The sequence below is a fragment of the Desmodus rotundus genome, chromosome 1 (assembly GCF_022682495.2).
Source record: "Desmodus rotundus isolate HL8 chromosome 1, HLdesRot8A.1, whole genome shotgun sequence".
Lineage (NCBI taxonomy): Eukaryota > Metazoa > Chordata > Mammalia > Chiroptera > Phyllostomidae > Desmodus > Desmodus rotundus.
Window position 1 is genome coordinate 94,872,440 of NC_071387.1, and position 26,231 is coordinate 94,898,670.

Below are 26,231 nucleotides of genomic sequence, written 5' to 3' on the forward strand. Positions count from 1 at the left end.
ATTATTGCTGATAATCTTTTCACTATGGGCAAGGCCCCTAATTCAAGTTCTCCTAGGTAGTTAAGGAAGGGGCAGAAGTTTCTCTTGAGCCTGTAGCTGAAATTGTCTTTAGCTCAAAATAACCCACATATCACAGAAATGCTCTTTGGTTGACTCTTTCTGAACCCCCACACCACGTTAAGGAATCGGGGTGTTTTTTTCTGATAATAAGAGGGCGCTTTTGGCAAATTTCTACATTGGAGTCAGTACATTGCGCTAAACAGGAAGAAGGCAGGCAGTAAGAGGACGAGAAAGAAAGGTGAATTGCAGGGGAGAGAAACAGTCTTAAGACTCCCCTAACAAACACTCAAGAACTTTTTGCTTATCTCTCTTGTTTTCTGACACTATTAACTGCAATCCCTTCATTTTCTCACTCCTCGGGTGTCCTTAGGGTCCTTTCAGAAACAATCCTCTCCAGTCTTGGGGACAGCTAATTTCTAGTGGAGTTGCAGAGCCGCCCAGAAGAAAAACAAACACAAAGGGAAGTTTAACAGGGCCCCTTCAGGGAGCATACGGCCCAAATTCTCATCGTACATTCATTCATTTACAAATATTTTTTTAAGCATCTACTATTATGTCTTTGTTGCCGGGGATAAAGTAGAAGTAAAATGTAGCTACGGGCCTCACAACCAACAAGGCACTTGCAGCTCAGAGGGAGACACTGCCTTGCAAGTCACATAACTAAAAATTCTGTGACCACTGGAACGCCAAGTTTCCCTAGAGACGCCGTCTTTGCTTCTCGCCAAAACTGGAAGTCGCGGGCCGCAGAAATGCAGACACTTCCAGGACCTGCATTTCCGGGTCTCTCAGGCGGGCCAGACGGTCCCCATTGCTCCGCGGCCCGCTACAAAATGCTATAAAATGCTATAAAGAACAAGGGCTGAGACCAACCCTGGAGTGTCGGCGAGTCAGCAAGGTCACACAGCAATAGTCTAGCTCCCGGGCTTGCCCAAGGACTATGCAGAGGCCGACCGCCCTTTCGCGAGGGAAGATTGCCCCTCTGCAGCCGCCGTAGCCCAGGCGGAGGAACTGCCGACGTGTTCCGTCCGGGGGTGGGGGGGGGCGGGACCGCCGGAAGTGATCGGGGATGGCTGGCCGCGCAAGTGTTGGGGACCTGCTGTGCTCCGAGCAGTTCGGCTCGCAAGCGGCCCGGGGCTGCTGCGCCGCTGCCGACGGGAGCCTGCAGTGGGAGACCTGGGGCTGGCGCTGGTGGGGGTTCTCCGGGGCTGGTACAGTGAACTCCGAAGGACGAGATGGGGGCGGAGGGGGAGCTCGCGGGACCGCCTGTCCACCTCTCTCCGGCCTCCTGGCTGTGTTCCTGCCTCAGGGCTTTCCTGATAGCGTCAGCCCAGACTACCTGTCCTACCAGCTTTGGGATTCCGTGCAGGTCAGCGGGGCGGCACTTAGCCGGGGGTAAGCCAAACAGTGAGGGCCACCTCTCTCTCCCCGTTTACGGACTGCAGACTGAGGCCCAGAGCGGAGTTGTGACGTGCCAGGTCACACACCAGGGAGCGCTGATATCAGAACTTAGACCTCCATGGCCCTGCGCTCACTTCTCACCCCCTTCCTTTTCTTCTCCAGGCTTTTGCTTCCAGCCTCTCAGGCTCCCTGGCCACCCACGCAGTCTTGCTAGGCATAGGGGTGGGAAATGCAAAAGCCTCTGTTTCAGCTGCCACGGCCACCTGGATAGTGAAAGGTAAGCTGGATCCCTAGAGCCTAACCTATCGCTGCTCTCAGCCCTGCCATCTCTAGCCTCTTCTTTTTCCTTCGGCTAAGGACCCCAGCCTCTCCTTTACCGCTCTCCTTGTGTTCTGGCCTCTGGACTGTGATCGGTATGATTATGGACCTATACCTGATTAGGTCAGGGAGCCAAATCTCCCTAGTGCTTAGAATAGTGCCTTGTATCCTGCTAAAGAAAAATAAATAAATAAGCGGAGTAAGTTTTAAAGATTTTATTGGCATTATTCAGTGAGTAGCCACAAACTGCTGGAATACTTTAGTACCCATCTCGCACACCAGCCTTGCCGCGGCTAGAGTCCCTAAATCATCTGGAGCCCAGATCCTTAACTTAATCAGCCTCTCCCCTTTGCCCCTGGGCTGTTTGTGGAGGACTGCGTAAGTAAATAAACCTACCAGCTGCCTAGGATGTGGGAAATTGGTTAGTACTAGAAAAAAATTTTGTAGGTGGTTCTGAGTAGGAGATAGGAGGTTCTGAGAAAAATGAAAGAAAGGCATTTTAGATCTGTAATACTAGACAGTGTTATAAATAATAACTGTAGTAATCATTTGTTGAACGTGTACAGCTTTTTGAAAAACCACAAATAAAACCCAGAAGATACGGTTGGTACCATGCCACCTAGAGAGTGAAACAGAAGAAAAGGGAAACTGCCATGTGCTCCACATCAGAACCCGTGGCGCTCTCCACGCTTCTTTCCGTTTCACTGCTGTTCCTCCTGAGGTTTAATTAGGCCAAAGTCAGGCTTGTTCTGCTCCTAGCATCAGCCTGCCCACATCTCTGATGAGCCTCCCTGGATCTTTGGAGAATCAGGAGGCTCCTGCTTATACCCTTACCATTAGACTGAGAGAACTGACCAAATGTGAGTTACCTCTGGGAAGAAGCTCTCGCAGCAGGTGTCAGTGGAGAAGTGTTAGTGACCTGTGCCTCGCACAAGCCATGCTCATCGCATGCCAGTCTTTAAATGTGCTGACCCAGTCCTCAAGGTAGCTCTGAGATAAGTGTTGTCATTACCTTCATTTTGTAGATGAGGAATCTGAGGTGCAGAAAAGTGACTTGCCCAGGGTCATAGTTGTAGGGCATGGATTTGAACCCAGGAAGTGTAGTTCAGAGTAATTTTCATACCACCGAACTGCTTAATTTGGATCGTTTCCATTGCTCTCCTGTTTGCTAAGTGTCTGGAGTGCAGTGGGAGGAGCCTGCAGCTAATGTTTTCATGTCATTTCTAAGCACCCTAGTCTTACCACCAGCATGCTGCCTATATATGTCTTTAGATTAATTTAAAAAAATAAGACTACTTTAAAATATGAAAAACTATCCATTTACTTTAGAGCCTGTTGTTAATATAGAAAGCCCTCTTAATTAGAAAGAATTTTACAAATTCATTTCCATCAAACACAGGAAATTTGTATGTAGAGCTTTATATAAGAAACTCCCTTGGAATTTTTTGATGAGGTCATTTTTGGTTACAGATCTCTTAATGGAACAGGATATCAGTTGTCATACCTAACAATAGTAATACTATTAGCAGCTAACATTTTGACAGTCTACTGTGTGCGAGGCATTTTGCACATTCACATAATACCTAACTTGGTCTCTGCAGCAGCCTTGTTAGGTGGGTGCCATGCCGTTGTTAATACATTGTTAATACATAATACTCAGAGGGGAAAGCCGAGGCACAGCAAGATTTAGTAACTTGGACTGGATTTGGACCCAAACTGACTGACTCCTGTGTCTCACTCTTAACACCACACTCCTTTTGCCAGTTAGGATTTTAGAGTGGAACTAAGTAGAATTTGTGGACAGCCTAGCCCTCACTAGAACTCAAAAGTTTCTAGATCTTACAGCTCAAGTAATTGTAAACGAGGCAGAGACAAGCACGTAGAAATTAAGTTTCCTAATCTCATGGGCAATGTTGAATTTTAGATAACAGGGAGGATATATGTCATTATTGCATTCTAGTGCCAACCTCCAGATTCTGGTAGGGGCCTTGAAGACTGCCTCTGATGAAGGATAGAGTAGTTCCCGTTCTGCCAGTGACCCTGGTGTGCAGGACACCTTATGAGTATGCAGTCAAAAGAAGAAAAATAAAGAGTCTGGCCAGTGAGCTCTCTCTCAACCAGTAAAAGCAGTCTTGCCGTGTTCAGAGCCACTAAGTTGATCCAATACGAGAATCTGAAATGAACAGTGAAAATTTTGTGTAGAATAAAATGTACTTGAATGGAAGAGTGTAAGGTGAGTGATAAAGGGAGGATGCCTTCACCACAGCCAGCCTGACAGGTTTTACTTCCAGGGACATAACAGGAGACAAAAACGGAGAGGCCCAGCAGGCTGGATGGGAAATGTGTTGGACATGTGCCTCTGAATGAAATAGCCTCTGCTCAGCCCCAGCCCGTTATGGCAGTAAGGGAAGGCAGGTCCAGCATTGCCATGTCTTCAGCTTCTTTCAGAAAAACTGGGAATTCGGATTTTTGGTAAAATGTCCCATTTTGTTTACCTACCTTCAAGCTTTATCTGTGAAAGGGAATGATTCCTCTCAAAGTCAGGACTATGTAAAGATTGAATGGCATATATATTTCAGGTGTCCACCAGGGTGCTTCGCAGTCTCCTTCAAGTCCAGGATTGGGTAATCTAGTTAGAAGGCCTCAGTACCTGCGGATGGAGGCTGTGGCAAAGGATGAGTAGATCCAGTGGAGAATGGGGAAGGCTGGTATATGTCACCACCTTTCTGTGTTGTGAGAAGCTCCCAACCCCCTTTCCATAACCTGGCTTTCCTTCTTGCATCTCCCACTTATGGGTCCATGCCCTTAAGCTTGAACAAGTTGGGAGTCCTCTGCCTGCTGTATCTGTCCTTTCCAGTGCCACTGTATGAGGCCTTTCCACTTGTTTGGTTCTCAATGGCCTTTTGTGTTTCCCCTCCTGAACTTAATGATGGTTAGTCTCAGTATAAGGTGTAGTCTAAATAAGGCGTGGGCAGACTTTCTATAACGGATCAGATGGTAAATATTTTACACTTTGCAGGCTGTATAGTTTCTGTCGAGCAACCTGATGCCACCATTGTGTCACAGAAACATCCAGAGACAGTCTGTTGCTAACCTAAAAATAAAACATTTTTCCAAGTGAGAGGCAACAAGCATTTATTTGAGATCAGTAAGGATAACTGTTCCAGACTTCTGCCTCCTCCCGGACGTTGGCCCTTGGCAGATTGCACCTGCGGGGTGGAGAGCAGCTCACTGCCCGTTGTGGCTGCAGTGTGAGTCTGAGTGTGGCTGACATGGCTGGCTTGAACAAGATGAGGCTTTTGCCACTGCTCCTGGTGGCAGCATGGGTGTTGGTCTGGAGGCCCACCTGAGTAGTGTGCCTAGCGAGACATTAAAGATGCAGTGTTTCAAGTTGCCACAGAGCCACTGCTCAAGTTCCAGATTTGTGTTTCCTGAGGTTCTAGGCAGGTGTTTGAGGAGTACATGCAGGTTGTCAGTTAGGGTATCCAGACATCTGCATTGAAGGAGAGAATTTCCTCCCTCAAGCAATGTATAGACACATAGCATCTTTCCTATCAGTCTTCAAACTAATATTAATAGGCTTAATAATTGTTGGCAAGGATCCCTTTGCTTTCTTTGGCATGCAAGGCTCCTAGCATCTGGGGGTAGGGTCAAGAAAATAAGGCCTATGGATATAGGATGGTTTTCTCCTTGAGCAACACGACTGAGAACCAGTGCATGTGGACAGGTGCATCTGAGATAACTGAATGAGGAACCTGTGTGGTCTGAGCTGGAATCTAGTCACCTGTCTATACAACAGCTTGTTCAAATTCTTGACAATGAAATGAAACTCAGTGCGCATATGGATTCAGTTCACATCATCAATCATAGCCCCACCTATCGGCACTGAAAACTCTTTTATGTTAAGGGATTTTTGCAGGAGCAGCGTGACTAACGTCGTGAAGGTCTGTACTGAAGACAGCAAGCTGTTAGTACCGACGGAATGTTTTCTTGGCAGGCTCATTGTGCCTCTTGGAAAACCTCAGTGCAACACAGTTTTTCAGTGCTGGCACGTTTTGGAATTTGGTGCATTTGTGGAGTTCAGTAATACTGTATGGTTATTTTTTCTACCCCAAATCCACTCAGTTAATGGTTTTTTAAAAATGTAAACATTACTGCCTTGGCTGGTGTCGCTCAGTGGATTGAGTGCTGGCCTGCGAACTGGAGAGTCACAGGTTCAATTCCCAGTCAGGGCACATGTCTGGGTTGCGGGCCTGGTCCCCAGTGCAGGGTATTCGAAAGGCAGCCACACATTGATGTTTCTCTTCTTCCCTTTCTCCTTCCTTTCCCCTCTCTAAAAATAAATAAAATCTTTAAAAAAAAAAAGTAAACTTTACTGTTGGCACCTCTTTTTCCTTAGTCATATTTGAAAAAGTAGCAAAATGAGTTAGAATTTGATTTTTGTAAAAAAGATGTCTTACAATCTTTTGATTTTTATATTAATTTTCCTTTTTTATAGTTTAGAATTGATCTTCTTGGGAACACAGCTGAAGTTTTCAAAAACTTTATAAGTTTATCAGACATCTTTAATTTGGTCATGTCCAATTTATATAGATTTCAAAATATTGCAGATTGTAAACAGTGCATTATACAAGATGATGGGGGGAATCCTGTATGCAGAGTACTCTACCAACTTGTGTGTGTGTGTGTGAGCGTGTGCGATTACCAGAGAACTACTAAAAACCAACTGCTTTTTAAGTCCTCTTCCAGTTCAAGTGTCTTGACTTGATCAATCTAATGAGTTGATTAACTGGGCCTTGATATTTAATAAAAAACTAAGCAGATATGTTAAATAAAAAATTTGAATTTATTGCCCAGTGTACCTATTAACATATTTAACAATCATATGCTTAAATTTTTGTTTAGACTCAGATAATTTCGTAAGGAACGCACTTCAGATTCACACACAACAGATCATTTACCGTTTTTAGGATAATTGAAACTCGTCCAAGTAAAGAAAGTTTAGTTGAACTTCTTTACAACATTATATTAGATGAATGGATGTCACTTGTCTAACTTCACTTGCCTAACATGTATCAGATTTTGTTATACTTGAACAAAACTGAATAAATTTTTTATTCAGTGAATTTAATATCTTTTCAAGAGATTTAAAAAAACTATAAGAGTAATTTAGCAGAAATAGAACCATAATGTAGAAAAATAGTCACATAACAACAGTCATCACATACACAACCCTCCACTTAGGATTAGAGGTGGTAGGTCCAGATTTGTTAGTGGAAGTAGAGGGATTTATGGAGAAGTTATGAGATAATTCAACATCGGGTCCGTCAAACACTTGGCACGACTATATACTTTATTTGTCCCTGGATGTTTGTTGAATGCATGTCTGCTAACACTCGTGGTTGTGACAGCCTCGAGGTGGAATGTACTGCAGTCTCTAGCTTTGAAGAAGTTAGTCTGCAGGAAATCTATTAAAATGGTTATCCTTCTAACTAAGACTGCAGAACTGTTAACCTAAGTTCATATAATGGCAAGAGTCAGTGCAGGTTAAGCTGAGAAGTTAGTCACAGGTTATTATTTTTCAGGTGTGATAGCATTTTGTTACCTTTGACTAGGGCTAAAACCTTGTTAACTTGATTTGCTCCAGCTCAGACTTCACATCTTCTGCAAGTTGAACACACTGCTGAGCATGTCGAGGGTCTTCAGCTGACGGACATTCCACTAGTGACAGTTAACCTTTTAGCGTTTAGACCTTTCAGCCTGGAGCCTTGGCTGTTCCCATGTATCTGACAGGTCAGCCGTGAAGAACCTAAGATTTGATTCTAGCTTTCCATGTTTGCCTGGGGTGAATCAATTATCTTTCAGAGGATAGCTTTAGGTGTCTTATTTTTTGTTGATGCCTGTCTCAATATTGTTGTTTTATCTTTGGCCATATTTAAATCTAGGATTTAATGGAGTTTAGCGAAAAAATTACTGGGAAGCCTGAATATAAAAAGAAAAATTTAAGGGAAAAAGGAAAGTTTAAATGAAGCTATTTAGAATATAGTTTTGCCTTGACCTGCGAACTGAAAGGTTGCTGGTTTGATTCCCTGTCAGGGCACATGCGTGGGTTGCAGGCCAGGTCCCCAGTTGGGGGCCGTGAGAGGCAACCGATCAATGTTTCTCTCCTTTTCTTTCTCCCTCTGTTCTCTCTCTAAAAATTAATAAATAAAATCTTTTTTTAAAAAAAGAACATAGTTTTATTCCTAACATTTCAGAATCTATTGGTTGGTTACAAATTTGTGTAGCTCTGTAGTTTATAAATGTCTACCTATATATGAATTAGAAGACCATAGAATATAACAACGGGTTAGCTAAAGTTATTGGGGTTTTTACTGCAATTGCTATTGTGGAAGAAATTAATCGTTAGATTAATTTTTAATGTTTTTTTAAAAAAGAATAACTCTTTGGAAAGCATCAGACAGAAGCCCAAATAATGTTTCAGTTAGGAGACAAATGCAGCGGGTATAAGAAGGGTCAAGGGAGCAATTACATCAATAGAAGGTATTTCTGTTAGTGCCAATAACATAACATAGTGATGTTGGTTCTAAACAATGGTTTTAATTTTCAGTCATGTCGTCATAATATCTGCTTTCTTGTTATCTTTGCAAACAGTTCTTTTTTTTTCAATTTTTCAATTATTTTATTGTTGATCAGTTACAGTAGTCTGCTTTTTCTCCCCACCTCTCTACCCCACTCACCTCCCTCCCCTGCTTCCACCCTCCCCCTTGGTTTTGTCCATGTGTCCTTTATAGTAGTTCCTGAAAACCCTTCTCCCCACTATCCCTTCCCCCCTCCCCTCTGGCTATTGTTAGGTTGTTCTTAACTTCAGTGTCTCTGGTTATATTTTGTGCAAACAGTTCTTTGAGGCACAGATTTCTTTAGTCCCAGTCCAAAGATTATTTTGCCCTGTTTTAACATGCCAAAGATTTGAGGCATGTGAGATGTGCAAGGCAGTTCTTCTGGGGTGGCAGCTCTGGCTTCATTTTAAAGTGGCTCATTTTCCTTTTTTGTTTTTGACAGTATGAATGAATGGGCACAGCTGAGTTCCAATAAAACTTGATTTACAAAAACAGGAATTGGAGCCCACAGATCCCAGTTAACTGATCCTTGGTCTCCATCAGTGTTTTTCATACTGATTGCTGTTTGCTTTTACACTAGATTTGGAGCCTGGAACCATAATTTTCTGGGTCACTGTGGTATCCGCTATGTCTCAGTGCCTGGCACAGATTAGGTAGCCAGTGTACGCATTTGTTGTGCATCTGAAGGTCTGGCAGATTCCAGAGACTTCTCTGATTCTCCCTAGCCTGAGGAGGCTTCTCCCTGTGGCCCACACCCCCAGGTCTCTGTCACCAACCTGCAGGTCAGATCCTTTTTATTTATTTGTATTCTAATGACTGCCTGTGAACCTACTGCCCAACCTACGAGCCAGAATATCTGAACTTTGCGCACAAGATTTCCTGCTTTTTGTGGTGGTTTAAACATTTTAGCGTTCAGTTTTATTTTAGAGCTTTATGAAAACTGTGCTATGCTGTATATAGTCATCATGACTTTTTTCATGTGAAGTTTTACTCGAATTCGTCCATGTTGATGCGAGTGGTCTGCTGACTTTCACAGCCGTCTGACATGCCACTGAGAGAATGCACCAGAATTTATTTGTGCTTCTGTTGATGAGCATTTGCATTTTTCCCAGTTTTTGCTGTTATGAACAGTGCTACAAAGATTATTTCTGGTCCATATCTCAGTGTGCGTGGGTGCATAGTTCTCTTGGGTACATACCGAGTTGAGGAACTGCTAAGGCCAGGCACGGCTGCCCTGTCATACAGCTTCATACAGCTACGACTGTCTAGAACTTACTGTGCCAGACTGAGCTCCCGGGGACAGTGACCCAAGGTCAATCAGCCATTTCAGTGCTAGGGTCTGCCAGGCCCCACAGGCCCCAAGGCTCTTCTTCCTCATTCCTTACCAATGCCTCTCTCCCCCAGATTCAACGGGCATGCTGGGCCGCATCATCTTTGCCTGGTGGAAGGGGTGAGTCTGTCTTCCAGGTCAGAGACTTCTGACCACTCTCCCCAGACAGTAGTCATGTCTGTCTCAACACTGGCTGTATTTTTCAGCTTCTCTCTACTACCACTTTTCAAGGTGGAGGAGATTTAGCAATGGTATCGTTAGAGCTAAGGAGTCTTTAGTTACTAGAGTACCCAGTACAGGTGGCTCGCCCAGGGTCACCTAGCAGGGAATCCACACAGCCATTGCCGTGATCATAGTTGCCTTCCAAGAGCACTGACTTTCCACAAAGCTCTGAGTTACCTTTGTTTGCTTATTGGAAGAGAAGATGGAACTGAGGGAATGACTGTACTCCAGAGGCTACTGTGGAGGTTCAGACACTTAGTTGGACTTTGCCAAGCTGAGTGGGGAGTGGGCTTGAGCAAGTCATCAGGATCCCTCTATCACATGGGACCAATGTCACCATTTCTCTAGAAGGGATTGAGGGCCGTGTGCTTCCCATCTCCTTGAGTCAGTATTGGGCAGCATCAGGACTGATCAAGTATCTTCTGTTAATTGTGAGGTACAGTGAGATAGTTTATACTAAGTGCTTAGTGCTAAGTGCTATTGTGTGGTACATAATATGTGCTCAGTGAACTCTAGCTGCTATTAACAACTCTAACTGTACCACACAAGCTTTTATATATCATCTCTAGTTCTTATAAAAGATTTTAGAGTAGAATTGAATGTGTACATTTTATAATGTGAAGCAAACCTAAAAGAGGAAAGTTATTCATGTCACACAGCTTGTAACTAGTGAGGTGGGATTTGAACCTAAAGCCTGTACTCTTTCTGTGGTATCAGGTGCTTTAGAGGGCAGAGTCCTAGACTGGGCCCACGTGGTCCAGTCCTGCCTTTGCCATATATTCCCTGAGGAGTTCCCCACATGTGTCCCACTCCTCACCCGGGAATTCTCCCTTTCTCTCTAAGAGATTTCAGGTTAAAGGTCAGGGCTAATGCTATAAATTCGGAGCTGAGCTGGGGGCTGCAACATCTCCTGCCATTGGGGAGGTGGTCCCCAGGTGTGTGTGCGTGGATCAGGGGGTCACTCTGCCTGGCAGAAGAGAGGTGGCCATCGTGGTGTCATATAATAGAAATAGCCTGGGCCTGGACATCAGAACCTGGCTCTTCCTCCTGGCCTGTTCCCCCACTCGCCCTGGGATCCGAGGGAAGTCGTATCCCTTCTCTGGGCTAATTATCTGTAAAATGCAGGGGGGTTATATAATGTAGTTTTTACCAGTCCAAAATATGTGGACTCCCTGCTGGGTACCCTCAAAGTGGAAGGAAGGGGAGGGGAGATGGCAGAGGAACCCAGGGATAGCCTCTCTCAGCAGAGGGCTGGAGAGCGGGAGCAGCCATAAGATGGTTTTATTCCTTGGTGTGTCGTGGGTTAATTAGGGGGAAACACTAAGTGACCACCAAAGTTGTCCCAGCTAATGGTGGCCATTTCAGGCAGCAGTGACAGGGTGTTGGGACAGGTCTCTGGCTGGGGTGTGGGTTTTCCTGAGCCCTTCAGACCCTACCGTGGCCTAAGGATGGCCAGCACTGCCCACAGGACGTGTTTTTGTCTTAAATCCAAATTGCAGACCGACCTTTCCTCCCCAATAGGAGCAAACTGGACTGTAATGCCAAGCAGTGGAGGTGAGGAGCTGGGACTGAAGGGAGGGGAGTCTTCTGTTACGAACATCCCTCACCTCTGACCTCTAACCTCTCATCCATTCCCCCAGACTTTTTGCTGACATCCTCAATGATGTAGCCATGTTCCTGGAGATTATGGCTCCCATATACCCAATGTGTTTTACTGTGACCATCTGCATCAGCAACCTGGCCAAGGTACCTACACCTCTGGGGCACCCCTGTACCCAAGATACCCTCCTTAGTGTTGCTGTGTAGGGACTCACTTGGGGCACACAGGTAAGGCCAGCCTGAACCCTGTGTGCAACGCACTTCCAGAAGAGTGAGAACTTCTAGATGAAACCTTTTTAGTCATACCCAACCACACCTTCTGGTCCTTCTTCAGCTAGATATCTTCTGGTGACTCTGGTAGTTGAAGGAAGTGTGTAAAGCCACAGTACTAGTGAGGGAGCTCTGAGCTGACAGGTAGAAGGGGTGTTCCAGTCCAGCATCTTGGGACCAGTTCCCTGGCTACTTTTCTTTCAATAAAATATTTTTTGAGTGCCTAATGCTTGTTTGGCATGGAATATGGGCCCTCCCGTCTTTGCAAGAAAGCCACACAAAATTAAACAAATATGTATAGAATTACAGCTCCAGATATTCCAGGTGAGAAGTGTATGGGCAAGAGGGTTCAGCAGGTAATCTGATTGGTGAGGGGAGCAGGTCCTCTCCTGGGGCTGGGTCCTGAAGAATGAGTTTAAGGTGCAGGGTGGGTGTTCTGCGCAGAAGGAACAGTGTGGGTCAAGGTCCAGTGGCAAGACAGAGCACAGACTGGATGGTGGGGCTGGAGGGGCAAGTGGAGTAAATGCAAGCTCTTCATCTCTGCCAGGCTGCTCACCCTCATGGTTCCTTCAGGTTGGCTTCATCCAGGTGAGGAAACTGAAGCCCAGCAAGGTTTGGTGAAGAGTTCAGCAGGTCATCACCACAGGATTAAGTACCTGGTGCAGACTGAAGACTCTTAAGACACGTCCGACCCATCTCAAAGGCCCATGTATCTGTTTTTCCTGAGGGCACTGTTGACATTTCATATGCAGAAGTTCTTTGTGTGGAGGACATGTGGCTTCCTGGCCCACGTGCTACATGCTGTGAGCGTCCTCTCACCCCCCAGGCCAGGAAACCCCAGAGAAAATCACTGCTGTGGACCAAGGATTGAGACCTCTGCCATGTTTCAAATTCTGCACTAAACTTCACCTTTTGGGCCTCAGTCTCTTCATATAAGGGACTAGAACAGGGCCATGAACTTAACTCCGCCCCACTTCCCCCCTCCCCCAACCCTCTCTAGAGTTCTGGTCTCAGTGACCAGCACCTCTGTCCCCCAGGTACACTAACCAAAAGCCTGACCGTCATCCATGCCTTCTCCTGCCCCCTCCCCTGTCACCCTCAACTAAATCTCCATTCAGTTCTGTTATTTTCCCTCCTGAATCTCTCCAATCCAGTCGCTCCTCCATCTCCATGTCACCCGGTGGTTCCTCACTACTAAAGAAACACAGCTGCTTCCCAAAGAGTCTCCGCTTCCACTCTCACCCTCTTCAGTCCTCAGAGCGGCCCAATAGTCCTCTTAAGAGTGGAGTCAAATCAGGTCACTTCCCTGCCCCATTGCTCTTGGGACAGAGTTTAACAAGCCTTGCAATGTTCCAAGTGACCAGGTCCCCAGTCATTCCTGCTCATTTTGTACCATGTTCCTCTTACCTTTGAGCAGACTGTTTCCTCTGTCTGCAGAACAGCTTGTTTGTTTCTTTATCATATGCTGATTTATAAGCTTCCTGCGGGCAGAGGTTGAGCCTGTATTATATCACTTAAATCTGTGCCTGACATCTTAAAAAGGTTTGATAAATATCAGATGAATGAAGGTGATCAGTGACTCCCATCAATAAGCTTTAGATCGCAGAGGGAGAGATCCAGACCTCTGTGGGAGAGTTTGGAGGTCAGGATCACCCTTGTGGGTTTTGAAATGGCCTGGAAGACTTGGATATGCCTTGACTGGGGCAGGAAGAGAGTGGAGTGTTAGTTGTGGCAGGCAAAGTGCAAGCATAAACTTGGAAACCAGACTGAGCCTGGGAGCTCAGCAAGGGGGAGGGTGCAGCCAAAGTAGAAGATGGAGGGCAGGAAGTTCTGGGCTAAGAATGGTCTTTGGGCCTCCGCCTTGGGGAAGGAAATTGAGTGTCCTTGGGGCTGAGTCCATGGAGTGGTGTGGCAGGCAGAACTTGAGTTTTCTCCTGCAATAAGATGGGAGGTGGGCGTAGCAGAAGTGCAGAGTGAGAACCGGCACCAAGGACAACATGCAGGGTTTTGCTGTGGGGTTGCCTGAGGCCTCATTTTCTCCAGCTGGTTTGAGCCATTAACTTGGCTCACCCACAGAAGTGCCTGTGTTTTCTGAGCTCATGGCCACTCTCACCTTCACTCTTCCCTTTCCCCACCCAGTGCGTTGTGAGCGTGGCTGGTGGGGCCACTCGGGCTGCACTGACCATGCACCAGGCCCGGAGAAACAACATGGCCGATGTGTCAGCCAAGGACAGCAGCCAGGTGAGCCGCAGAATTGGGCGCATGGCGCAATGGAGAATGGGGTGGGCAGGCGTGTCAGGCTTGCTCACAATTTGGGAGTGTGGGCAGAAGCACCTGAGTGCTTCTCGGGGAAGGGGTGGGAGACATGCAGAAAAATGCGGGTGCTAGCTGCTCTGACTTTCAGGTTAGGTAATCAGGTGTGAGGGCTGTGGTGGCAGGAAGTCCAAGCTGATCATCTTAGCCTTTGCCCACTGCCCAAGTGGCCGAGAATGAGCCCCAGCCCTCACCCTGTCTGGGCCACAGCCCCACACTGGGAGGGGAATGTTCTGATCATGTGAGGCCCCACATGTTAAAGCACTTGGCAAGTCAAAAAGTGCTCGGCTTGTGAGGTGCTGGGGTCACTGACTGGCCAGAGGCATCCACTCAGCAGTTTAGCAGGCCTTCTGGCCCAGCCACTCCCCTGGCCAAGGGAGCTTGGAGTAGGGGTGTTGTCACCCCTATAGGCTGAGCCCTACAGGTATTGGGTCCCCTATTACCCCATGTGCTGAGTGCTTATGTGCATTGCATCATTTAAGTCTCACACCAACCCTGTATTTGTTAAGCGTTAACCATGTATTTCATTTGAATGAACTCATAAGTTCCTGTAGTGGTCTTGTCAGGTGCTACTCACTGTTGCCATTCTACCAACAATGAAGTAAGGTGTAGAGAGCAGTTCAGTTTCCCTGGGTACCCTTGGACACATCCCTTCCCTCTGGAACTGGTTGGACTAGTTCTTCCCTGTTATCTCTCCTGTAGATTGTTAGGGAAGAAGAAATAAGTACAACCCAAGCCTTGATCTTTAAGATCTCCCAGCATTGTTCCTGCCATCTGTCATCTACTCTTTTTTCTAACTCCTCAGCCCTCCCCTACCCCCAAGCTGTATTTTCCAAGGCCCCAGGGCTTCATCAATCCACAGAGACAGTAACACATCGCAGGGGCAACCTGGGACACACCTGGGACACGTTGGGTCCTGCAGCAGGCCCTTGCTTTCTGCTGATGTTGCTGCTAGATATGACTCTTCTTGCCTAGGGAAGAGGCAGTCCCTCTGCTCCTGAGCTCCCAAGGTTTCTGGTCCCAGATTACTGTTGCACCCATAGCCTCTATTTCCAGCTCACCCCCTCATCCAGATGGCTGGGTAAGAAAAGCTCTCCAGCTTAAGGCCCCCTCTGTGCCAGGACCAACTCTTCTGGAGGCCCCAGTAGTCAGGGGCACCAATCCACATTCCTCCTCCCTCATGATAAGTTGGGGGCAGGCGGCCTGGGGTCCTTTCTCCTAGGGTGAGCTCAGTCAGGCCATCTCAGGCCATCAGAGCAATTTAATAACATTGTTTCTCAAGGTAAGAGGTTTAAATCTTGTGCCTTTCTTCCTAGGCCATAACTTGACCTCTTTGTAAAAGTGTCTGCTGGTAATTGCATACCCAGCAGTTACTAGGGGGAATTCAACCTTTTTTAACCACCAAAAAAAAAAAAAAAAATACTTCCCCATTCTCTGAACATTTCCTTGTCTAAGCATAGGGCTACTCAGGTGACTCTTGCCAAACAAAGAAAATGTTTCAAGGGCACTGTATCTGCCTGGACAGAGAAGCGGCTGGTATCTTTTAAATGACAGCACACTCACTAAAAATGTTACAAATTTACAAGGACCCTCATCAGTGTAGGGAGACCTGGGTGGTTCTAAGGCAGGAAGGAATGTTGTAAAAGGCACTCAAGGCTATTCATTCTGGCTTGGAGGGGAGCCCTCCAACTCCCAACCCCTCTGCCATCTTCCAGGAGACACTGGTAAACCTGGCAGGGCTCCTGGTCAGCCTCTTGATGCTTCCCCTCGTGTCAGAATGCCCTAGGTAAGCTGAGCGCAAGCGTGGGACGGAGGTGCCCATCTGGGCCTCTGCCCCTGCTGACCACCTCACTCTTTCATTCCAGCTTCAGCCTCGGTTGTTTCTTCCTCCTCACTGCCCTCCACGTCTATGCCAACTACCGGGCAGTCCAAGCCCTTGTCATAGAGACCCTGAATGAAGGCCGGCTCTGGCTGGTCCTGAAGCACTTCCTTCAGAGGGGGGAGGTACTTGACCCCACTTCAGCCAATCAAATGGAGCCATTGTGGACAGGTGACCCAGCCCCTTGGTCTCAAGTCCTATGTCTCTCAGTCTGTCCTTCTGCCTGGGACTCCTGACTCCAATTTCCCACAGGTTTCTGGCCATCTCTGTCTCTGTCCTTGGGAGCCCCCTTACATCGCTTGATCTCCAGGTAAGTAGCCCAAGTATCTCCCACTCATCACTACCGGCCCCCTACCCCCCCACATGCACCTTGTTCCAATTACACAGTGGCCTCCCTTGACCAGGCCCACCCCTGTTCTAGGTTCTTTATTTCCACTGAACAGACGTGGGGTCAGCGTGGGTGCTTGAGTGCAGCTGGGTGTGTAATGTAGAGTCAATATAAAGGATATATTAGATGAAGGAAGAATGGGTGGATGGGGTAAGTGGATGACTAGATGTGGAAGGAAGGGAAGGTGGCTGTGGGGTATGTGGGTAATGGCTAAGGGATAGATAGGAAGTGGGTGAAGGACAGATGAAGTATGGACAGTTAACGGTTAACAGGTGGCTGTTCACTCCTGCCTTTGCTTTCTTTTCCCCCACCACACTCTTTCCTTCAGTGTCTTTGAGCTGCAGCAGCTGGTTGAGGGACACCGAGAACCTTACCTTCTTCACTGGGACCAGTCACAAAGTAAGTGTGCCATGTTCTCCCAGCCTTAGACTCGCCCACCCGGGGTCAGCCTCTCCTTCCTCCAGCCCTAGGGCCACAAGCTCTGGACAGTTTGGAGTTCACCTGGTGTCCTGGAGGGGGCTCTAGACTCAGACTTGATGCATTCGAATTAGAGCTGCATGTGCCATAAAGTTCACTTTACCCCTCTGTAGCATGGAGCTAATGATACCTGCCTTACTACCTGCAGTGTTTTTATGAGGATCAAATGAGATGGTTATGTAAAAGCACTTTGTATATTGTGACATACTTACTTAAATTAGTTTATGACCTTTAGTTATCTCAGGGGGGCCGCTTTTCCCTCCCACCCAGAGTCACTCCTTGAGGAAAATAGTACTAGAGTTTACTGGTCTGCTGGTTGTATGTTAAAAGGTGCTTATTCTCACTAGCCATTACAAACATGCAAAATAAACCTACCTCAGTGAGCTGCTGTGAAGTTGCATTTGGAAATTGGGCATTTTGGTTTGGCCAGAGCACTGGGGAGCAACAGGAGATGAAGTGGGAAAGGAAAGGGTGAGAGATGGCCTTCCTTGCCAGGTGAGGGCCTCTGGGGGCAGACAGGGATGAAGCAGGTGATGAAGTCAAGTGTTTGGGGAGTGGCCCTCCCTGGTACCAGTCTGCCTCTGGGTGTCCAGACCGAGTACAGGTTGTTCTGAGCCAGATGGCAGGCCCTGAGACCATCCTAAGGGCTGCCACACATGGGCTGGTGCTTGGAGCCCTGCGGGAAGACGGGCCCCTCCCAAGAGAGCTGGAGGAACTGAGGAACCAAATACAGGCAGGTAAGCGCCTCACAATCTAGACTATTGATAAGTCCAAGTGGGATGGAGAGAGGAAGTTCAGCTTGGGGATCCAAGAGCTCCTGGTTCTGCACCCCCATCCAGGTCCTAAGAAAGACAGCTGGGTCATCGTCAAGGAGACACACCAAGTGTTGGACAAGCTATTCCCAAAGTTCTTGAAAGGTAACATCCTTCGGACTCCTTGGCCTCTGAGGCCTTCTCCCCAGGGGCCGTGCCTACCCCCATCCCCTCCACCTGAGAAGTGGTAGACCTGGCTTCTCTGTTAGCTTAAGTCTGGGCCTCAGTTTCCCCATCTGTGGAATGGGGAGGTTAGGATGCTCCCTGAGGCTTTGTTAGTGTTGAGTCTCTGTAATAAATCCCAACTGGCACTGAAGAACTGAGAGTGAGGGGAGGCTTACATAAAAGGCAGGTGCTGATATTTAATTTAGCACCTATTCCATTCCATCCCTTTACCATGTGCTAGCTCAGTGAGTTCTTGCTGTAACCAGATGAGGTTTTAGCCTCATTTTACACCAGAGATCACCCAGCAGAGGCAAGGGAAGCCTGAGCAGGGCATAAAGCCTCTACCCAGACTGTGCTGCTCCTTAACCCCTCTCTCCAGGGTAAGCCCATACTCCTGCCCAGGAGTCCCTGTAGTACCGATACCCCCATGACCTCTCCCCAGGACTGCAGGATGTGGGCTGGAAGACTGAGAAGCACCAGCTAGAGGTGGATGAGTGGAGGGCCACATGGCTCTTGTCTCCAGAAAAGAAGGTCTTGTGAGCAGCCCACGTGGAGGGCCAGATCCCAGGCTAAGAGCCTGAAGCAAGAACACTGACTACAGCAGAGCATGGGGAAAAGGCATCTTTATTTTTGCATGGGGAATGGCTGTGGCTGGTTGGCCAAGCCCTCAGTACATATGCCAATCAGATTGGGCCCCAGGCAAAGACAAAATTAGAAGGGGAACTGTGGCCTTCCTCCTTCCCTCCTGCCCTGGCTGTGGCTCATGGTGTCCCAACACAGTTGGCCTCAGGCATAAAAGCCCCAGAGGAACGTGGCCACGGCCATCATGAGCAGAGCATTGAAGTTGACCACACGAGCCCATCTTGGGTCCTCACTGATGTCCTCCAGCTGCCTGGTTGCTGCAGCCACCTCCTCCTGGGTAGGAGGTGGGGAACTACCTGCCCCACCCCTGCTCATTCCGCAGAACCAGAGCAGGCACTGGCGAAACAGGCCTGGTGCTGGAGATTGGGACTCTGGGAACAATTGAAGCCCTACAGTTAGTTTGAGGGAACTTGGCTTGCCCTGCTCCATAGTCCAACCTCCTGAGTAGTGCCTTACCCTCCATCTCTACTGCATGCTCGGGACACCCATTCTGTACAGGGGTTGAGGCTGGACCTTCCACCTCATCAGCATCCAGGTCCTCCCTCTCCTCCTTGCTGTGTCGGAGACTGAAAACCAGGCGGTGGAGCTGGGGAAAGGTGGGAACAGGGACTGAGTGGGAGTTGGGTTCCCCCAACCCCATACCCTGGTGTCTCATCCACACTAGCACTTCCTAGCCTCCCTCTGTCCAGCCTGTACACCTAGCCCACGCTCAGCTCAAACAGGACGTATGGCTGCCTTTTGCTCTCAGGCTAAACTGAAGCTCCTCAGCTGGGTGTCTAAAGCTCTTGGCCCTGCTTCATCACCCCAGGTCTCCTGTCTGCGCTTAAAATTGTAGTACTTCAGACTCCAGTCTCACAGTCCTGCTAACACAGTGTTCATGTGGATATTTGCTCATATTTCCTCCAGTTGCCTTTCCCCCCACTTCTCCATCTGTGAAGTCATGAGCCCATCCTTCAGGGCCTGGCTCGTCCCAATCAGCCCTGCCTCCTGGCACTTGCCCTGCAGCAGAACAAGACCAAACCCTTTTTTGTTCCTCTCAGCCACCAATCATTTCCTGTGTTTTGAGTCCCAAAGGCCATGCCAAGGACAGTTGGGGGCTTTATCACTTCCCCCTACAAACTTTTTCAAGCCACCTCCCCCAAACCACCTCAAATAAATGTCACTAAATAAAAACATTGTGCTTGCTTTGCAAATGCAACTTCAAACTGGACCTCCAGCCTGCCCTCAGTAGTCCTTAACAGAAAATCAGGTCCTCCCCACTGGTGTACCTGGAAGCAAACTGGCAAACATGGTACCTGTTTGGTGCCTGTCCAGAGGCTGCCACTTACGTGCTTGCGCGGGATGGGTGCTGTGCACAGTGAGACTACGAGAGTGAGGAGGCCAGAGCAGATGAAGAGCACAATGGCAAAATAGAGGTAATGCACCCCGCAGAGGAGTGCTGGGCACACAGAGGGTTGAACACAGCTGCCGGAGCCAAAGGAAAACTCCGGAATAAGGCGCGCCAGACCCATCAGCAGGCCCCCAATCAGCCCCCAGAAGGCACCCTGTGGGATAGAGAGCATCAGCCACCCCTGATACCCAAGCCCTGCACGAAGCAAACAATGTACACACATGCTCACTTTCTCATTGACGCGGGGCACAAAGAGCGCCAGCACGAAGACCGCAGACACTGGTGGCGCCAGGTAGCTGGAGACTGCCTGGATATAGTCGAAGAGCTGCCCGCCCTGTGCTGCCTGCACCACAGGTAGCCAGGCCACAGATACTGCCACGATGAACACCACCCAGAGCCTGTGGGGAGCAGCCATCAGACCACCCAGGGCCCCATTCTTTCCTTAACCCTACCAGTGCTTCCTCTCCCCCTCCCAGGCTGACTCGTGGGTCAGGAGGTGGGGGGGTTGGGACTCCAGTCTCACCGTCCTACTAACAGCAGCTCGCGGTCCCCGGCGTGAGGCCGCAAGCGTGTGTAGATGTCCATGGTGAAAAGTGTGCTGCTGCTGTTAAAGATTGAGGCTAGCGAGGACATCAGTGCAGCCAGCATGACCGCCAACATGAGTCCACGCAGACCTGTGGGCCAATGGGAGCAGTGAGGGTGTGGGCTTTGCGGTGGGTGATTCCTCCCGGTGGCAGTCTCTGGAGCATGCCTGCACCGGTGGGCAGGGGGCAACCTGGGTGCTTGCCCTCACCATTGGGCATGAGCTTCACGACGAGCCGTGGGTAGGCGATGTTGGAGCAGCCCACCTCAGTGCCGCACACATGCTTACACACCTCAGGCACCACGCATGCCACTTCGTCTGGGGGAAAGGGCAGGACACAGTTAGGACAGGTCCTGGTCTGGGAACTTGGATCCCTGAAGTGGGGGCTGGGAATTCTAATGAAAGTGAGGTGGGATTCCTGAAAGGAGGTGGGAGTGGATGACTGAATTCCCAAATCCTAGGACTAACAGATATGGAAAGCAGGCACCCGGATCCTTATACAAGAAAGGGTCTAGATGGGGGTCAGGACTCTTGGTTGGGTCAGTGTGCATATGTTACCTGGGTAAAGGATGCGGCTGATCATGCCCGGCATGACCATAAGGAACATAGGCATCAGCTTCAAGTAGCCACACAGGATGCAGCCGGCCTTGATGTGGGTCAGGTTCTTCCCTGCCAGGCAGCGCTGCACAATGACCTGCGACCAGGGGCGTTCGACTACCTGCAGCCAGTCCCAGCTACTTCTACCCCTCAGGCCTTGCCTCAACTTGCCGCTCCAATTCAGGCCCTGCCTGGCTAAGGGCTGCAGCAATCCTGAGGGCCGCTCCATACGCAGCCCTGGTTGGTTGGACCCAGCTTCCTAGAGTTTAGCTCCACCCTGGCAGGGTTCTCGCAGTGTCAGACCATGCCTCAACCCAGGTCCACCAGTTTCAGGCTCCACCCATCTCAGCATCCCTCCTCCCCCCAAGGCGCACAGTGGTTCTGGTTCTGCCCCAGCCTTGCTCCCCACCCAAGCCCTGACCCCTCACCTGGTCACTACACCAGTACCAGCCAGAGACAATGGTAAGCCCCAGGAGCAGAGCGGGCCATGGTAGGTCCCCCGTGACAGGGTCCCGGAGCAGATGGTAGGAGTCTGGCCGAGGTTGGTAGCAGGAGCTGGAGATGTTGCCCACGGCCGGATCCTCAGACACCGTCAGCGCCGTCATTGCCCCCAAGTATTTGTCGAAAAGCCCCGAATACCCGCCCACTTCGTGGAAAGCTGTGTGGGCAAGACCATCAGGGAACCTGGTGCCCCACCAAGACCCTCCCTACGGCCCACACACCTGAGACATGGGATGTCCCAGCTCCCAGAATGAAAGCCTCGCAACACATGACCTCCGTGCCCCTCCCCCATTGGGACATACCGTAACCCATGAGGATGAAGGCCCCCCCGAGAATGACAAAGGTCTGCACGGTATCCGTGTACATCAGTGCTGCCAACCCTCCTGCAATGGGCCTGAGTCAGTGGGGACGTCCCAGACAGGCCGTTCCTAGTACAGACCCTGTCATTCTAATATGGAAAAGGTGCCCCTTCCTGGAGAACAAGTTTCAAAATGATGGCCCATTTCCAGCCTCATGCACTCAGGAAACAGAAGGCAGGGCTTGGTGAGCAGAGTATGGCTGAGCGATGCTCTTATCACATCTCCCAAACCTACTCCCTTCCCCAAGCCCCTGCCACGGCCACCTGTCACAGTGTAGACCATGGTGATGCCCAGGAGCGCAATGACGGAGGCATAGATGTTCCAGCCCAGAGCCTGCTGAATGAATACCGCCCCGGAGAACATGTCCACCTTGGGGTAAGCAGAGAGCACGCAAGTCAGGGCCCAAAGGCCAGGGTAGGGCCCCAGGTTCACTTCCTGCCCAGACCACAATCCTATGGGGCCACGCCTCAAAGGTTCCCTCATTTTTCCATGGCCTGGTCTTCGCAGGTCCCACCCACTGTGGCCATGGCTCCAGAAATCCATGCCTTCCTGGCCCTGCCTCCATCAGGATCTTACATCAATTTCTCCTTGGACCCGCCCCCTCCAAGGCTTTCTAAAGACCTTGACTTGGTGATCCCGCTCTTTCAGGGCCCGGTTCTGCCCGCCAACACGTGCGCACCGAAATCTTGGTGAAGATATACAGAAAAAGCGATAGCACGGACAGGTAGAGGCGAATACGGTGGCCACCGAAGCGCTTGCGTAGGTACTGCGGCATCGTAATGACACCAGCGGTCAGATACACCGGCGCAAAGAGCCAGCCGAGTAGCAGCACCACAAACAGCGCCTGTGGGCACAGTGCAACAGCTGAGCGTGACTCCCTGAGGTCCTGCCCTGAGCACATCCCCGTCTCCCACCCCCCACAAGAGTATGAGAGATCTTCCCTCCGTCAACGTGCTGTTCTAAAGGCAAGTTCGCATCTGGAGCTCAGAGGATAAAAATACAGAGGGTATCTCTAAGCCCTGGGCATTAAGGAAGACGGTCTTAACACCTTCTTGAGCCCTTAACTAGAGCCCTCCTTGCCTCCCCAGGCCATGACCCCTGGCCAGTCCTTCCCAAGATGGTCCCTAACCCCTACCCTCAAGCACATGAGTCCAAGCACAGACCCATCAGCCTGACCCCAGCCTCTGCCAGGAAGGGCTGCTTCCACTGTCCTCTCCATTCAAGAAACCATCAAGGCTCAGCTCGGAGGCCTCCTCCTCCAGGAAGCCCTGAACCCGAAGCCCTTATCTCTCCAGCTTTCCAGGGTGAGTCTGTCCCAGAGCTTTATCTCCCTCCCACTTCTGCAAGGGGCTTTAATTTGGCCCAGAGATCTTCATTGGGCCACAACTTCAGAGAGCATAAGAACAAGAACTTCACTATCTTTGAGGCTGTTCATCCCACTTCAGATAGGAGTAAATCAAGGCCACAGAAAGTTGGGGCTGGTCCAGGCTCAAACAGCAAATCAGGAGCAGGACATATCCTTACCCTGAAGTGGTCATTTCCTACATCCCACTGCCTCCATGCTGGACATGTGACCCTCACTTGAAGCCCAACCCCACCCCACAATCTAGCCTCACATTCTCTCTGCCTGGAGCCAGCCTAGGTATTACCCTTCCAAGGGTTCCCACTGAGGATTATTGGCAAAAAGGGGGCCTCACGTTCCACTCAAATCCAGCCACAGCCAAGCCGCTTGCAGCACCCGTCCCTGCAAGGCCCACAAAGTGGCCACTGCCGATGTTGCTGGCAAAGAGAGAGGCCCCGACCTAGGTGACCAGAGGTATGAGTGAGCCAGGCTGCTTCTCTAGACCCCTCCCACTCCACAGCCCAGCCTCTCTCACCGGCCACCACACCATGCTTCGTCCTGCCAGGAAGTAGCCGCCCACGGTGCCTCTGTTGGTTCTGCACATGGACTGGGAGACAGGAGTTGGAGAGACCTGGGCTCAGGGCATATCTCTGGACCTCATTAGCCTCCTCAACACATTCCTCAGCCTTGTTTCAGGCTGAAGATTAACCAGTGCTTGGCTCCCCTGATGGTTCACACCCCACCCCCACAACCCCTTCCCAGGCACTAAGAGCCACCCACACCCTAATCTGGTGTCCATCTACCCAAGCCTGAGTGTGGCTGGATTTGGCCTGACTTTCCTGGGGGCCTTCGATCAGGCCTATGAGCTCTGGTCAGCCATAATATAGACAGGGGAACAGAGGAGTCATTTACAATGCTGTTCCTGGGGAAAATACTAGCCCATTCCAAAAGTGGAAAGACAAAGAATGGGTGTTGGCTAAGCCTCCCTGAGGCTATCAAAAGACTCACTTGTGGGGGTAGAGGACAGTGGAGAGACTTACTTGCTCCTTTTCCCCCAGCCCCTGGTTTCTCCGTCAAAGATCTAGGCATCCTTCCCCTATTGCTACCTGAAGTCTCCCTGAGACTTCCCCCCATGCACCAGAAACCTGGTCCCCAGCAGCACCCCTCAACTTCTCACCCACAAGCCGACACCAATGACCAGCAGGAAATAAGCAGCAATGACCAGGATATCAGCAGGGTTGTCAATTAAGGCCCTCTGCTCCCCCAGCCCTGGTGGCAAGCCTGCCTCTGTGTGCTCCTCCATTCTGGCCAACATCTGCCCCTCAAGGGACCAGCCCTTGGATTCTCCCAGGGGAGAGATTAATGGTTACCTCAGGTGCAGTGAGCTGACAAATCATCCAGGCCTTGTCCCCCCTCCCTGGATTTGTTTAGCTGAATCAGGTCACATCAAGGCTGAAGGCTGGTCTTGGGGAGGTAGGTCCTTTCAAGTTCAGGAACACTCCTTCCTTGGCCTTATCCCCAACCCTTTTCCCCAGTGCCTCAGGCTCAAAATCACTTCACCCCCTAAAACTGCCTACTTTTCAGCCTTGACCAAGGGAACCTGGCTGAGACAGCCCCCGTGGTTCTGACTAATCCAGAGGGTTCATTTTCCAACACTAACCTGACATTGTCACACCCCTGCTCAGAAACACTCCATAGCTCCCCATCACACTCAGGAGGAAGTAGAAGCCCCCCAGCTTGATGTTCAAGGCCTGCCATACCCCAATTCCTGCCCGTCCGTTCCCTTGCTCCCATACCAAATCTAGAGTTTCCTTCTATTTCCTTTCTATTCCTTTGTTCCGTCTAGCCGGTATATTTTTATGCCCCAGACTGTTGCATAAGTTGTGCCTTCTGCTTAGAGGCCTCTCTGCCTCCCAAATGGCCAACTCCTACTCAGCCTTCAGTACCCAGCTTATGTTACCTCCTTAGGAAAGACTTCTCTGACTTTTCTGATACAGTTCCAAGCACATAGTATGGCCCTTGTCTGGGTCCAGGTCTGTCTCTCCAAAAGGCTAGACCCTCCCCAAGAGATGGAAATGACTCGATTTATCTCTGGAGTTCTATTGCCCAGCACAGGGCACACACAGTGTCTGCTTCCAGGGATGATGAATTTGAAGTGCCTGAGAGAAATGCAGTGTCTCACTGTGGCCTTCAAAGCCTGTCATGATGTGGCACCTGTTTCCTCTTTGATCTCACCACCTGCCACACTCTCCACCTTCCTTGCTCTGATCCAGCCACACTGACCTTCTTTCCTTTTTCCCAATATGCCAAGCTCTTTCTACCTCCTGGCTTTGCACTCATTCCTTCCTCTGCCTGGAATGCTCTCCCCTGGCTCTTTGCCTGGTTAGCTTTTTCTCAACCAACTCTCAGCTTAGACATCACATTTTCACAGAGGCTTTCTCTGAACATCTGGCTAAATTAATCCCTTCCCTACCTTCTCTTAGTTCTCTAATGTTTTTCCTTCTCATCTTCCCACCTTTCCTTTCTTCCTTGCTCCTCCCTTCATTAACAAACATTTATTGAGCACTTACCATATACCAGATACCATACTGTCAGACACTGGATAGTGTCATATGACAAAAACATGTCATATGATAAAAACATATGTCATCTGACAAGCTCTTGGGAGCTTGTATTCCAGTTTCAGAAACAAACATAAACAAGCAACAAATAAACATGTATTTGCAATAGTGATTAGTACTAAAGGACTAGGGAGGAGCTAGGCAGTCATAGAAGTCCCATTACATCATCACTCTTGTCACTTGTCATCTGTCTCCCTTACTAGATAGACTTCAGCTCCATGAGGGCAAGGACCATGTTTACTTGGTTCCCTGTGGTCCCCCAGCACGTGGTATGGAGCCTGGTACAGTAAGTATTCAATACATACTTGGTGAGTGAGTTGAGACTGGAGATGACCAGTTTGGGCA

General features: G+C 49.4%; 2 protein-coding genes and 1 pseudogene across 5 annotated transcripts; 2 read left to right on the forward strand and 1 right to left on the reverse strand.

The window, feature by feature from the left end:
* The first annotated feature begins 1,105 nt into the window (after positions 1 to 1,105).
* Positions 1,106 to 19,703, forward strand: RUSF1 (RUS family member 1). 4 transcript variants are annotated; one of them, XM_024560323.4, is made up of 13 exons: positions 1,106 to 1,426; positions 1,621 to 1,735; positions 9,801 to 9,846; positions 11,470 to 11,502; positions 11,589 to 11,694; positions 13,957 to 14,058; positions 15,846 to 15,916; positions 15,996 to 16,180; positions 16,262 to 16,319; positions 16,726 to 16,796; positions 17,468 to 17,611; positions 17,714 to 17,791; positions 18,294 to 19,703. In XM_024560323.4, the coding sequence occupies exons 1-13, from the start codon at positions 1,127 to 1,129 to the stop codon at positions 18,389 to 18,391; spliced, it is 1,407 nt and encodes a 468-aa protein (XP_024416091.2). In that variant the 5' UTR covers positions 1,106 to 1,126; the 3' UTR covers positions 18,392 to 19,703. The 4 variants fall into 4 exon arrangements, with proteins under 4 accessions (XP_024416091.2, XP_024416092.2, XP_045051333.2 ...); XM_024560324.4 differs by lacking the exon at positions 11,470 to 11,502; XM_045195398.3 differs by lacking the exon at positions 1,621 to 1,735 and having other exon boundaries at positions 11,448 to 11,502.
* LOC112304682 (thioredoxin reductase-like selenoprotein T pseudogene) lies at positions 1,746 to 9,794 on the forward strand (annotated as a pseudogene).
* Positions 18,638 to 24,606, reverse strand: SLC5A2 (solute carrier family 5 member 2). The gene is made up of 14 exons (XM_024560322.3): positions 24,443 to 24,606; positions 23,801 to 23,872; positions 23,621 to 23,725; positions 22,603 to 22,767; positions 22,187 to 22,292; positions 21,867 to 21,947; positions 21,492 to 21,721; positions 21,025 to 21,160; positions 20,677 to 20,784; positions 20,407 to 20,557; positions 20,113 to 20,281; positions 19,822 to 20,037; positions 18,950 to 19,079; positions 18,638 to 18,864 (listed from the first exon to the last, which is right to left on the reverse strand). The coding sequence occupies exons 1-14, from the start codon at positions 24,578 to 24,580 to the stop codon at positions 18,638 to 18,640; spliced, it is 2,034 nt and encodes a 677-aa protein (XP_024416090.1). The 5' UTR covers positions 24,581 to 24,606.
* Between the last annotated feature and the right edge of the window lie 1,625 nt (positions 24,607 to 26,231).

Excerpts from the sequence above, each read along its gene's own strand:
- RUSF1 (XM_024560323.4), top strand. The coding sequence starts at position 1,127 with ATGGCTGGCCGCGCAAGTGTTGGGGACCTGCTGTGCTCCGAGCAGTTC. Across the intron at positions 14,059-15,845 it reads CAGCCAAGGACAGCAGCCAG|GAGACACTGGTAAACCTGGC; the intron begins GTGAGCCGCAGA and ends GCCATCTTCCAG. Across the intron at positions 17,612-17,713 it reads GAGGAACCAAATACAGGCAG|GTCCTAAGAAAGACAGCTGG; the intron begins GTAAGCGCCTCA and ends ACCCCCATCCAG.
- SLC5A2 (XM_024560322.3), bottom strand. The coding sequence starts at position 24,580 with ATGTTGGCCAGAATGGAGGAGCACACAGAGGCAGGCTTGCCACCAGGG. Across the intron at positions 22,293-22,602 it reads ATATCTTCACCAAGATTTCG|GTGGACATGTTCTCCGGGGC; the intron begins GTGCGCACGTGT and ends GCTTACCCCAAG. Across the intron at positions 20,282-20,406 it reads GAGCTGCTGTTAGTAGGACG|GCTCTGGGTGGTGTTCATCG; the intron begins GTGAGACTGGAG and ends TGCTCCCCACAG.